Here is a 15,284-nt window from a genome sequence, read left to right on the forward strand (position 1 = left end):
CGAAGGAGTTTGATGTAACGTTTATTGCTTCTAAATTTCTTATCGAAATTTCTAGCTCACCGTAGATTTTACGCAAAGCTTTCATATTTGAACTACTTTTAACTTCTTCTGAACTTAATATTTTATTCATAAATGCATTTATAATTATATCTCTTTTTCCGAATCTATCTTTAAGAATTTTTATACAATTGTCGTTATTAGCGCTGGATAATTCGAAACCGGAATCAACGTTAGCAGCTGGTCCAGTTAAATAGGATTTGAGGTACGAAAACTTCTCTTCCTTCGAAATATATTCATTTTTGTCTATTGAGCAGGAGCTTTTCCATTGTTTTGGATCACCTGAAAACGGTTGTATGACAAGTTTTGATAACTTAATCGAGCATTAATTTTTTAAATTTTCACTTAAAGATGTGTCTAAACTTCGATCATGTGATTCATTTAAGGTTAGATTTACTTTACATTTAGTTTCTAGATACCGCAATATTCTTTTTGAATATTTTAAACACTTTGTTTTATATTCTTCATTGTTTGTTACTTCTTTTTCAACCTGTTCGAGGGTTAGAGAACTTTCGATTACGGAATCAAGTTCTTTTAATTCGCTAGATTTTTCAATTAAATTTTCGTAGTCGTCTCTAAGATCCTGCTCATCAATTTCGTCCGCTGATTTTAATTTCGCATCAATTTGATTGATTAACTGCGTAGTAAGTTTCCTTACAGTTGTTCTTTTAGCCTTCGATTGCAGACATTGTTATAACAGAAATTCACCCACTATATACAAAATTACGAATAAAAGCCTACCTTTTATTCCTTGACTTATTAGGGCATGATATGTTTATCCAGGATGAATTTTGCCTTGAGCACCATGAAAAAGGATTAACAGATCGGTGGTTCAAATTAATTAACAAAACACATTATTTTAAAAACAAATATTAATAGATTATGATATGATGATGCGAAGATAGTCAGTATTATAAGGGCTGACATTTCCCCTTCAACATTCATCTAATCAAATCAAAATTATAAATAATGACACACAAAGAAAAATATGTAATTAAATTAATAGGAGAGCGCCATCTCGTGGCATTCCGCGACAGGGGTATTGAGAATTTGTATTTTTAAAGATTGGGTAACTTTGTGAGAGATAAGGTAAATATTTGGAAAGCTTAGTTTTCTAACGTGTTTTAAAATAAGCTTTTCTAAAATTAAAGCAATTCGTAGGAAAAAATAAAATAACTATTTCACAAATAAAAAAAAATTCAACTTTTTCAAAAGTCAAACACATGATTTTACTTTCAACAGGTATAAAAATTAAAAAGATATATTAAAATTTAAAAATAAAGAAATACAATCTTTATTATATTTCATACTTTATAATTAGATCCCGGATTTTGATGACCTAAAAAATCTCAACTAATGCCCTTAAAAAGTGCAAAAAATACCCTTAAAAAATGCGAACATTGCGCTAAAAATGCCTTATGACATGACTTAAATAAAGTAAAAATATTGAACTGAAACAATTTTTCACTCTTAAAAATTATTATGAGTCATTTCAAAAAATATAAAGCAATGCACAACTTGTTCTACGTTCAATAAAATTTGAAAAATATGTTTTATATCCTAAAATAACAAAAAAAAGGAAAATGTATTGACTCCAAAACATTTTCATTTTGCATAGAAACTTTAATGAATATAACAATTTCCATCTCATAATATTACTAAATATCAGAGTTACATTGGATTATTAAATGATTTTTGAAATGTAAACGAGCGTCTCTTGTCTGAAAGTAAATTTTTATACCTGGAGAAGCTTCTTTCAACGTCTACTAATGTTATTGGGGCGTACTTGAAAAAGACGGTCTCACTTACTAACATTTCTTCTTCAATTTGAAAAGTTGTTGCTTCACCTGTTAGTATCCTAGATATTTTCTTCATTGTTTGGAAGCCAGTGTTCTTCTCCAAAACTTTGTTCAATTTAGCCGCTACACTTTGTGCTATCTTTCCCTTTGCTTTTTGCAACAGTTGACTCACTACGTCAATAGAATTTATTGCATCGCTAAGTTCCAATTCTTGTTTCTCCAAGCTTGTAATTGTCGAGGACACAATAGCCAAGTTAGACTTGATAAATGATAAGTTTCCTTCGATTTTATCAGAGGCCTACACGTTTTGCGCTATCTTAATTGATGCAGCATCTTCTGAATCAAGACCAATTATAAGACAAATCTTGTTCTTCATGTAATAAAAATGCCCCCAAGAGTACTAAAAATTGGAAAAAATTAACAAAAAACTTAAAAAATGCTTTAAAATGCAAAATACACCCCAAAATTTAAAAAAAATGCCCTATAAATCTAAAAAAATGCGCTAAAGGACAAAAAATGTACAAAAATGCAAAAAATGCACAAAATTGCAAATGTCATCAAAATCCGGGCCTTATTTATAATAATGCAACAAAATTTTGTATTTATAAAACATTTTTCGTTATATTGAAAATAAACCTATATTGAAAAATTAGTAAGGTACAATTGTATGCTTGCTACCATTACAGAAAAGTAAAGTATCTATAGATAAATGTGTGTTAACTTTGAATAATAATAAACAAAATATTATGCTAATCAAAATACACCAAAACAGAGAGGGGACGAATGTAGAAGCAGATAAGAAAATAAAACGGAAAGGGATTGTGGAATATAGAGCAGTTTGAAGTGTGGAATTTTTAATTTTAAACATTATTTTTATATAATATAATCACTACCTTTTTTTTAAAAAAAGTTTTTAATAATTACCATAAAATGGAGTAACTTTGTGAGGGATAAGGTAAATATTTACCGAACATGTTTTCTGATTTTTCTAAATTGCATTAAGGAAGCAATTCAAAAATTAAAGAATTCTTAAGGAAAATTAATTTTTTTCTTCAAACAATAGAAAACATGTTTTTTTAATCAACAGAAATAAGGATTGAAATTTAAAATTAATAAATACAATCTCTTATGTTTTATATTTTAAAATAACAATGCAACAAAGTTTGGCTAGTTGCTTGGCTAATATTTTAATGTGAAATGCCAGAAAAATTCTTCCTCTATATTAATTAAGAAATTATTTCTATGAAAAGTAATGAAAGTTTTGATTGGAAAAAATTATAATAAGTTTTAATGTTATTAGTTTAATGCGAATAAATAATTGTTACATCATACTTATAAAACAAATTTGAAGACAAATCAAAGTTTTTATCAAAGTTATTTATTGATATTTTACTTTTCTACAATGGCAGTTAGTATGTAAGTTTACCTTATTAATTATTCAATATACTTTCATTTTCAATAGTCTTCATTTATAAATACCATTTATTTTTTTAAAACAAATTTCAGTCCCAACATAAAAACTACAAAACCAAATGTAATAATCTTTCATTCGTGTATAGAATAATCTTTGAACTATAATCAAAATATCTATCAAACTTCAAATAAGTTTCCGAGGGATACCTGAAGGCTTAACTGATTTCAAATTAATGGTATTTATAATCTCCTTCGTTTTAATAATGTGTGGGTAAAATTTTATCCTGATAGTAATTTCTGTCTTCTATTTCTGATATTTTGTGGAAACATGTAAGGTTTGTCTGGTGTAGAAGGAAAAAGATGTTATATTGTTTTTATGATTGAAATTGAAAAAAAAAAAATTATGTAAATGAATAAAGTTCTAAGTATTGACATTTTTTAAATTGATTCCTGCATTATTTAAAATACAAAATACGTTTAAAGAGCCTATAACAAAAATAACAGGGTGCATGAAAAGTATGCTATTAATAAAATATTGTTTATTTTTCTATGTTCTATGTTATTAATAAATTTGAATTTATTTTGTGTGTAAATTAACATACAGCAAATTTGTCTTAAAATAAATCCTGCAAATTTTAATTAAATTATCTTATATAAATAATGAATATTTAAAATTTTACAATAATAAATTGTAAGCATGAGATTGAAAATTCTGCTGTATATTTAAAAACAATTTGGTATTAAAAAAAGTTGGTATTTCATGAAAGTGATATTCTTGATAATATTTGCAGTTAAAATGCAATGTAAAAACATTTTATGACAATAAAATTCTGAGTCAAATCAGACATTATTTATGTTATATATTTATTACTTACTTACTTATCCTCTACGTGCCTTTGGGCACTTAAGGCCTCTAGCATATCCCTCCAACGCCTCCTGTCTCTAGCAATAGATCTTGCTTCCTCCCAGACAGATATTCTACATTCTTTTAATTCGCCCAAAAACATGGGCTGGATGGTAAGTCTGGGTTTTCCTCTTATTCTTTTACCATCAGGGGCCCATGTAAGCGCAACAGATGTAATTTTTTCTTTGGGCATTCTAAGGATATGTCCGAGCCAGCTCCATCTTCGTTTTTTATTTTCATCTTCTATTGTTTTTATTTTAGCTTTCTTTAATAGATTTTAATTTGATACTTTGTAAGGCCAGAAAATTTTAAAAATAAATCTTAAACATTTGTTTTGAAAGGTTTCTAATTTTTGTATTTCGATCTTAGTCTGTTTCCAGGTTTCTGCGCCATATAATAGTACTGCTCTAACAATAGCTTTGTAAACAACTATTTTTGTCTTTATTTCAATATTTGACTCTCTCCAAAATTTATGTAATCCCTTAAAACATGTTCTTGCTTTGATTATTCTCTGTCTAATATCTTCACTACTTCCACCTTTTTTTATCTACAATAGAACCTAAATAGCTAAATGACTCTATGTCATCTATTTCGTGATTTGTGATTTTAATTTTGTCATTTTTCTTTTGATTTATTCTCATTACTTTAGTTTTCTTCTTGTTTATGAATAAACCTACACTATTTGAATATTTGTTGAATTTGTCTGTTTTAAGCTGAAGTTCTGTACATTTGGATGAAATAAGTACGATGTCATCTGCAAAATCAAGGTCTTCTAAAGTAGTTGTGAAATTCCACCTTATTCCTCTTTTTTCATCTTTCAAGCTGTTTCGCATAATCCAGTCTATCACCAGTATAAATAAAAATCCTGATAAAACACATCCCTGTCTCACGCCAGGTTTTACCAAAAAGAATTCAGTTAATTCTCCATTTACTTCTATACATGTTTTGCTGTTATCATACATATCTTATTATGTTAATATATTTCTCTGGTATAGTATAAAGTGATAAAATTTCCCATAATTTCTCTCTCTTAACTGAATCAAAAGCTTTACTGAAATCAATCAAGTTTAAACATAAAGAGGTGTTAAATTCCAAGCTTTGCTCAATGATATTTCTAAGTGTGAAGATTTGCTGCATTGTTCCATTTCCACTGTGGAAACCTGCTTGTTCTTCTCTTGAAATTTCATAAATTTCATGTTTTAGTCTATTCAAAATTATCCTTCCAAATATTTTTCCCGGTATGGAAAGTAGGCTAATGCACCTCCAATTTTCGCATTTTGTTAGATCGCCTTTCTTGGGAATTTTCACTATTACTGCTTCCTTCCATTGTTCTGGTATTCTTTCATTTCTCCAGATTTCATTGAAGAGCTTTTGCAACTGTCTTGTAGCGGTTTCAAAATCTGCCTTAAGCATCTCTGCCACGATTCCATCTCACCCTGCAGCCTTCTTTGGTTTTGTGGCCCTCAGGGCATTCTGTACCTCATCCAGCGAGATATCTTCCAAAGAAAAATCTACAGTAGATGCTACATTTAATGTAACATTTGGGAGTTGCTCAGAATTTTCAACATGGTGTTATGCGTATCTTCAAAATATTCTCTCCATCTTTCTTCGATCCTCTCATCCGTAGTAAGTAACGTATTGTTTTTGTCTCGTATTGCACATTGCGAATTTCGTTTATTTCCTTTTATTTGTTTCACTTTCTGATAGAAAGTACTTATTTGTCCTTTTTGCGCTGCATCTTGAGCTTCAGTGGCAAAGTCTGAAATATTTCCTTTTGTCTTTTCTGGTTGACTTTATACTTCTCTATCAATTTGACTATACTGCTGTCTATACCGATTAAATAATCTTTCAGACTTTGAAGTTTCCATCTGTATTTTCTTTTTCCTTCTGTTTTCAATTAGAATTAATGTTTCTCCCGTTATCCATTCTTTGCTTTTCTTTCATTTCTTTTTACCCAACACTTTTTCTGCTACATCGCAATAAATGTTTTTGATCTGTTCCCAAGTCTCTTCAACTTTTTCTTTTACCTCATTTTCTGATTGCTGAGTGTTGCTATGATTTTCTTCTTCCCTTAACAGCTCAAATCTGTTTTTCAACTCGATTGAAAATTCTTGTCTGCACTCTTTGGCTTTTAACTTAGCAATGTCATAGCTTATTTTTTTATGTCCCGTCTTCTTTGATGATTTTCTTAATTTTATTTGTAATATTGCTGGAATCAAGTAGTGATCTGATCCAACATCGGCACCTCTCATCGCTCTTACGTCTCTTAGTGAGCTCCTGAACTTGTTATTAATTGCAATATGATCTATTTGATTTTTTGTTCTTCCGTCTGGTGAGGTCCATGTACATTTATGTATCTCTCTATGCTTGAATCTACTCCCATCTATGTTCAAACTATTTAGTTCGCACAGGGAAACAAACAGTTCTCCATTTTTGTTCGTGTCGCCCGGTGATTCGTTTCCCATGGAGGTTTCATCATCACTAATCCGTTTTCCAACCTTAGCATTAAGGTCTCCCATAAGAATTATCATGTCATGTTTTGGAGCTCGATTTAAAACACATTGTAGTTGATCATAAAATGTCTCCCTTTCCTCCTCATCAGCATCATTCGTTGGTGCATACACTTGAATAATTGATAGTTTAATGTATTTTGAATAAAATCGTGCCCTTAAAATTCTTTCACTGATTGGTTCCCATTCCAAAAGACTCTTTGCTGCTGTTTCTTTATTAATGATTAGCGCCATGCCTCTTTCGTGCTTTTCTTCAGCTCCTGAGTACAAAATGATTTGTTCATTTCCAGTTTTAAGCTTGCTAAAACCTGTCCATCTTAGTTCTGATATTCCCAAGATATCCAATTGGTATCTATCCATTTCCATTGACACCTACCTGTCTGCTTTTTACACATTGGTACATAGTTCTTACATTCTAAGCACCAATTCGTAACTTGTGTTTAGGTTTCCTCAATGACTTCTTCTGCATCAAAAGCTCCAAATGGCTTTCCCTTCGACACTTCATGGGCCCGATTTCCTCATTCCAGATTAGATAACTGTCATTTGAAATTTCACAAGTCATTGCTTCCGCCAAGAGAATTTGGCCCGATATGCTTTTGGTTTCTGTAGTCAGGGATGTTTTACGGCGTAGGGGTAGAGGGACTAGACCTACGCCCAACCCTCCTCCTTTATCCAGGCTTGGGACTGGCGCACGGAATAGCCGAAGCTATCCATGTGGCGGAGTTGATATATATTTTTAGGCTAAATTTAAAGCAAAAATTAGAATTGATTTGATAGATCTAATGGTTCTCATGTTATAAATATTTTATGACTAAAGAGTAAGTCAAAATTTGCATATTTCATACATTAAATCCTCATTTCTTCTAAACAATTGCTTCAAAGGACTATTTTATGGGATTAAGCACAGGGTTCGTTGATTTAAATCAGCTTGATTAAAATCACGATTTAAATCATGATTTAAATCAAATGATTTTTTTAAAAAAATCATTGATTTAAATCAACTAATTTTTTTTTCTATATATATTGATTTTAGAAGTCAAAAAACAGTGTTTTAAATTTTTGATACTTTTATTTTTTTCTTTTCTTAGTATTAAAATTTAATTTAAATAAATTGCTGCAGTAATTAATTTTAATTAACGAAATTACTTTCTTGGTGTGTGTTAAATTCCAACACATTTGAAATTACATTTTTAAAAATGTTTTGATTCTTGAGATTGAAAGTACAGATTAAAGTAAACATTTAATGCTGTCTTAATATAGACTTGCATAGCTGTAGAAAGTAATTAATAAACATGAATTTTTTTCAAAAAATAATACAAATAATGTTAATTAAAATTCTACCTTTTGAATGAAAAAGCGTGAATTAAAATCTACATCATATTTTATTAGTGGAAAATGCATATTTCTGAAGCTTCAGGTTCTATTAAAAAAAAATTACCCTAATATGCCAAAAACAGAAAGAAAAAAAAGGGCAGATGAATTCAGATGTTTTTTTCCTAATATAGTGTCATTCTTCCCTTTCAAAGTCTATTTGATGCAGTAGGGTTGGGTTATTAACTGGTATTTTTTTCTCATAATGTGTTTACAGTATCTTTTACATTATCTGATTTTCTATAAAGAAATTTTGTGAAAAAAAATTCCAATGAGTACATAGATTTTCCAATTTTTTTTAAGCTTAACTTATCTATTTTGACATAGAATTAAAAATGAATATTTTAATATAAAAATATATAGATTAAATATTTATTTATTTTTTGATAAAGATGAATGACTACATTTATAAACACAGTCTGCTACATTTATTTTGTTATTTTAAAAATCAAGAGAAAAAAAAGAGAAATCGCAATTTTAAATTAAAGTTGTGATTTGTTAACTGAAACTTTGTTTTAATAGTTAAAATACAGGGGTCTGTCCAAGCCAAATTTACTACGGTTAACGGTACCTTTACAAATTCAACTTTAGGAAAAATGATAGAATAATCACACGAAATACTTTTTCTTAAAATTTTATTTTTGTGTCTCGTAAGAAATGATAAATCCATATTTTTACTATATTTGTGTTGATATTTTAATGTAATTTTTTATTTTCACAAAATAGTTACCTCTCAGAAAAACCCAGACACACCCCTGAAGTATTCTTTAAATTCTCTATTTCATCTAGACTTTAAATTTTAATCATGCATTTGTTTCAAAATGGTTGCTTTGCATTCAAAGCCATGTTTTATAATGAAAAATTATTTTAGTTAGAGCTTCTAAAATATTGTTACAATATAGTTTTAATATTAAGTTAATTTGATTAAACATTTATAATATTTTTAATCATAAATTAAAGTTCTCACAGTGTATATGAATAAGAATCAAAAAAATCTGATTTAAATCAAAAAAATCTGATTCTTTTGATTTTTTTTAAAAAAATCAAAAAAATCTGATTCTTTTGATTTTTTTTTAAAAAATCAAAAAAATCACGAACCCTGATTAAGCATAAAAAATTAAATTGGAAGAGAAGCCTTACTTGTCTAGATATCAATGTCAGTTGCATAAAGTGGTACAAGTCAAAGTAAAGAAAATGTTCTTTCTACACCGGAAACTTTTATAAATTTTTGAATTGCTCAAGTATTAAATCAGACAACTTGATTTTATTCGATTTCGCGTATACGATACCTCACTTGTCGCGACTTGATATCGTTTCTTGTAGATTATTTTCAGTGGGACTGACTTAGTGATAGCCGCCTTTACCTTGTTCTGAACGTAATCTATTATTGAAAAGAATATGTAAAGAAGTGTTTCTTAATTAATTAGGTAAATTAATTATTTTAAAACAAAACTTTTTTTTATATTTTTAAATGTGAAAATTAATTTTGATATTATATGTTTAAGTAATTTTTTACATTATTGAATTTATTACAATCGGAAATCTAATTTAAGGTGCCCATAAAGAATTAAATTACAAAGTAATTAAATTTGTTAGGCTATTTTTTACTTTATTTTAATTTATTAAAAACTTTTGGGATAAAACTTCTAATAATTTAATGGATTTTTAAATTTAATTTTAAATTTTAAATTTATAAATCTTTTGTTGTTTTTGTTTTTATAAATAAAATTATAACAAAACTTGTTTTTCCTCTTTTGGATTTGGACATAAGTCAATCAACTTTGTTTATCCAAAAAAATCAGTAAGGTTTGCGACTTCTCTTTTTTTTTAGCACTTCATTTTATTAAAGAGTATTACCGTGTTTTTTAATTTTCTCTCAATATTGTCAGTTAAATATATTATCGAATATCATAATTCTTTTGTTTTTCTTTTCAGGAAATTAAACCTTACTTTGTTTTTTCGTTCAGAATTCGGTAATTATTCAAATTAACTTAATTATTTATGTGAAATAATAATGATAAAAAATAGGGTTGTTTTAAAAGCGTTCTTTTTTTTAGCACTTTGTTTTAAGCCTGCAAATAATTTTTAACGAACTTATTTTTTAAATTTTCTTTCTATATTGTTAGATAAATGTTATATTGATGAATTTCAATTTTATTTATTTTTTTATTATTTATTTTTAAGCTAAGAAATCATTCGTTATTTGCGCGATCATTTTTAGAAAATATAACATTAATATCTTTCTTTTGCAAACCATATGTATCTTCAAATTCATAAATTGATTTAAATCAATCTGAGCATGAAGTTTTGATAGAAATCCTACTTTCTGTGCCTTACAAGTAAATGAATTTCAAAAATACTGTATCGCGATGCATCGCTATTAAGGATGCATCACGATATAAAAATTTTTTTATATCGCCCGTCCTACCGCTTATGGTTGCTCTTATTTTTCTCTCGTGTGATATACGCTTAAGACACATTTAATTTATAATTATTTTGAACCAATAAAATTATTGTAAATACTACTTCAAGATATTTGTTTTTTAAGGAACTCAAAAGGATAAATAAATCACTCTTTTTCTATCAGAAAATTATTCCTGATATTTAAAGCCGTTAGTAAGAAACTTATATTCACTAGAAAAAAACATAGTTCTAATTCAATCAAAATTATTTCACGGCCTTTCTTTTTTCTTTTTTTTTAAAGAAAAGAAAAAAAAAGCAAAATTTTGTGCTTACTCTAGAAAACATCCTCATTGTATAAACACAATATAAAAAGTATATGACCATATGTAAAGGTATATACCGTAGAATAAAGGTATATTACAGTATAATAAAGGTATATACTTTTTTGTTTTACTATATAAGAAGGTATATAACAGTCTCCTCAGCGAGAAACAGGATACGTTTTGCTTTTATTTTGACAAAGCAAATGAGACTCATATTTATTTACATTTTTTTTTCTATCTTAGTTTTTAAATATGAAGGGGAAAATAAAAAATGAATTAAAATAAATATTTAATTATAAATGAAAACTTTGAAGCAAACTCTTTTTCAAGCTCTTAAAATAAATTAAATGGATTATTTCAGAAACAGATTGGTATTTAAGAGAATTGGGTTTATTTCTTAAAGCTTTAAAGTGCTTATGTTACATACGAAAAGGCACATTAAAAAAATAAAGCTTTCGTAAACACGAAAGATGTAAAGGCTCAATGTTGGATAGTCTCTCCAACGAAGAGATTCTTATAAATAAAATTCTTACTACTTCTAAATTTAATATTTTTATTTTCACAGTTACCATTTTTTTATTTCATGCAATTTCGAAGCTGTATAAAATCCCAGCAAGCCTGAATGTTTTCCTTTTGATTTTATGTGTTTTTGAGACATAAAGTGACTGTTACGAAAGTTTCCACGTCTTCCGAAAGCCAGCCAGATTGTTTCAAATCGTACCGAAATCTAGATCATGAACGATGTTTCTTGTTTTTTAAAATTTGTTATCGGATGTTCTAGATCACCACAATAGTTTAGGAAGTATTTACATCTAAAAAGAAATCTGATAAGTATGTCAAGAAATTTGTGTAAATTTAGGTAGTTACAAACTTATAAAAACTTCCACGTGCTTTGATTAATAGTTCACTACCCACATTTTCAGCCAACCTTTCGAAACTCCGAGTTCCTTATTCGCAGTGACAAGTGACTCAGAAAAATTTAATTTAGTAAAAAAAATTTAATTATTTTAATCAAGAACTAAAAATTTTCAGTTTACCCACAAAAATTAACCAACGTATGACAAATACCGAATTTAAAAAATGGTAGTAAATTTATTTGTATCAATCGCTTTAACGTTAAAACTAATGTTACAGTACCAATGATTACAGAACCAAATATAAATATTTATATTACTAATTAATTTTTTTTATTTATTTTATAACCGTCGTTAAACAGCCGACCTAATTTTTTGGGTTTACGACTACTAATGCTCTTCTCCGTAGCCTTGTCATTTTGAACCCAATCCAGAAGACAAGGGAACTCCTGGATCAAGTACTTGGAGAAATTTTGCTTTCGTGGAGGACTTTTTGTTGATCGAATTAACCCGCATTTTGCGTTACATGGAGTGGAGGACCACGAGATCCTCCCACGGGTAGCCTGACGATAAAGGGACTCTAACCCATGATCCTTCTGCCACTGAGGATATTTCACGCCAGCACTGTGGTCGGTGCAAACCAGATGCGGAATTTGTTTCGACAAGCCATCGCTGGATTCGAAACCGGTTTACCTCATTCGAAGGAGAACGCTTTATCCCCTGAGCGAGTTCTGTTCACGTCCGAAAGTGTCCAATGCGAGAAGTATGTGAACGACAATGTAAATGATTATCTATCAAAACGAGATAAAGTTTACATGTTTTATATACTAATGAATGGGAATTGAATAATTGTAATGGTAGTTAAGCTACAAAGTTTTTCAACGTTAATATTTGTATACACAAAAATTATTAGTACAATTAAAAAAAAAAAAAACGTGTTGGAAAAGTAAGCTATTCCCTCAGCGGCAAACTAATTTTTCAATAAAATTTACGAATTTTATTGAGGACTGTTTGCCCATTGCGGGAAATTGAGATCAAAGGCTATCACGCCAAAAAGTTTCGATAGACAACCCATCAAGAAGAGGCTACGGTCATGAGCTGTTTATTGTTCAAAACCAAACAAGGTTAAATTTTTCCTCCTAGTTTAAGCTCTTTATTGAAAATGGTTAATCATGCAAAAGTTTTCGTTAGTCCATGATCCGAAACAAGATTTGTCCTAAACAAATTAGGGCTTAATTGTGAAATTGGCTACCACAAAACTAAATTTTACCTCCGAGTATTAGCTCATTACGAGAAAATAATACCCCAGTCTAACCAAACAAAACTTTATAGCCACAAAGATTACCATATTTGATGGCTTTCCATTGATGGACCGACATAATTTTGATGGTAACCATTAATAATTCTATCATGAACCACTATATTTTTTGATGGTTACCATCACAAGTTACCATCATCCCAATGTAGGAATTCGGACCGATGAATGATGGTTCAACGTAAGAACAGCAACTTGTTTTGAAGGTTTGTTCATCATAGTTCCTTGGAAATCAAATGTTGGAACAATTATGACCAACCATCATCAGGAATAATTTGGACTGATTGATGATGGACCAACAAGAAAAAAAAACATTGTTTTGTTGTCCTGAAAACCAATAAGAATTCCCATTAAATCATCATTGGTTCATAAGAATAAAACTTCTCTTGACCATCATTGTATTAAAGTAGCCATCATTGTATTAAAGTAGCGTTTTCTATCATGGAATGGTTTGCAGACATACCATGAATGCATATTGGAAAATATTGGATGATGGTGACCATCAAATGTTGTTGAACCATCATCAATCTCTCTGAAACCAATATGAACAGTCAAAATGTTTTGATCAAGACTTTTTGACTTGGGTTGGCCAAAAAAACTTTTGGCTGAATTTTGACCAAAAGCAACAGTTTGAGTTTTGCATCAAATTTTAATCCCGTTGTTGGAAGAGATGTTAATCCACACGACTGAGGAAAGTTATATCTAATTAAGTTTTAGTTATAATAGATAAAAATACTAGAAAATTTAATTTTGCTTCAAATCTTTCGATCATATTAAAAAAACAATGTTATTCCGTCCCAACAAAAACTTGTTACCCTATTCGGCAAAAAAAGTAGTGCCTAAAACAAGCTATATTAACTAAAATATTGCAATTCTAGAATTTAACTTAAAAATGTCAGTCCTACGAAAGTTTTCTTTAGCCTATTATCAAATTCATAGTCTTAAATCAAATTTTGGCAAATTTTTGTTCTAGGAACCACAGAACTAAAATATGGAAAAAAGCAAAAGTGGCAAATTTCTAACCAAAACACTTTTAAGTTTAAATTTCGCTTTTAAATTACAGCAAATTATAGAAATAATTATCCTCCTATGTCAAAAGCAAATTATGTTTAAAAGTTAGTAACCCGAAAAGTTAATTTTTCTTTCAATCCTGAGCCTATTGTAAAAAACTGTTATCCAACCCGCAAAAATCTATAATTGCTAAAACAAAGTTAACTATTTTTTGATCAAAAAATACAAGTTTCAATCTTGCTAACAAAGTTTAGAAAAACAAATAGCTAGATTAAATCCACGTAAAAAAGTTTCTTTTAACACTGTAGCTCTTAAATAGTTTAAGCTAAAAAATATTTAACTATAATAAAAATAAATCTTATTTTATAATTCTATTTTTATTTAATTACATTTATATTATATGTCATCATTTTTTACTCAAAATTCAGTACTATTGTAGAAAATCGTTTCACCATCTAAAGTTTTTGTTAATCAGCCTTCGGTTACCTGAAGGCTGTGGTAATAAACCATTGATATCAAATCTCGATGATATTAAATGTTTCATTCATAGAATTAAGGTGAAGAGAATATAAAAGGTTAAATTCTCTTCAAACAATTTATTCAAAATATTAGTAAAACTTTAACAAACGAATAAGCATTATTAACAAACTTAAACATTATGAGGTCGTTATGCGACCAAGCTAACTAGTAAAAAGTATAGTTTTTTTATGTAAAGAACTCCCCTAACCATTCGTCTAAAGAGGTGGCGGTGACTATGGTTACGAGGTTTAACTATTTCAAGTAGGGGTGTTGGGTCATTATTTAAGATAGGGTTTGCCTCGGGTCGATGAGAGAAAGGGAACCAGGGAGGAAAGGAGCTCCCCTTTTCGAGGTGCACCATTTCTTGTTTCCAAAGTAGCAGACGACTGTAGGCTTCGTGGCGAGGGGAGTTCTTTCTATAGTCAAACTATAAGTGCTAGTTCTTCACCTGACGGAGAATGTTTATCATAGAGTTGCCTTTCCCTCAAAACCGATGACTCAGGGGATAGAGCGTTCGCCTTCCAATTCGGCGAACCGGGTTCGAATCCCAGTCGATACGAATTCCGCATCTGGCTTGTACCGACCACAGTGCTGACGTGAAATATCCTCAGTGGTAGACGGATAATGGGTTAGTCCCCTTACCGTCAGGCTAACCGTGGGAGGTTCTCGTAGTTTTCTTCTCCATGTAACGCAAATGCGGGTTAGTTCCATCAGAAAGTCCTCCGCAAAGGCAAATTTCTCCCAATACTCGATCCAGGAGTTTCCTTGACTTCGGGATTGGGTTCAAAATAACATGGCTACGGAG

General features: G+C 29.5%; 2 protein-coding genes across 2 annotated transcripts in view; one reads left to right on the top strand and one right to left on the bottom strand.

The window, feature by feature from the left end:
- Nucleotides 1–15,284, top strand: part of LOC147816220 (histone deacetylase 9-like) — a 222,705-nt gene that overhangs the window by 82,375 nt on the left and 125,046 nt on the right. The gene's annotated exons all lie outside the window — the stretch shown is intronic.
- On the bottom strand, nt 6,114–7,043 carry LOC147816225 (protein CFDP2-like). The gene has a single exon (XM_087156739.1). The coding sequence runs from the start codon at nt 7,041–7,043 to the stop codon at nt 6,114–6,116; it is 930 nt and encodes a 309-aa protein (XP_087012865.1).

Source organism: Parasteatoda tepidariorum, chromosome 2, assembly GCF_982258835.1.
Source record: "Parasteatoda tepidariorum strain Cologne lab strain chromosome 2, Ptep-v5.0, whole genome shotgun sequence".
NCBI classification, from domain to species: Eukaryota; Metazoa; Arthropoda; class Arachnida; order Araneae; family Theridiidae; genus Parasteatoda; species Parasteatoda tepidariorum.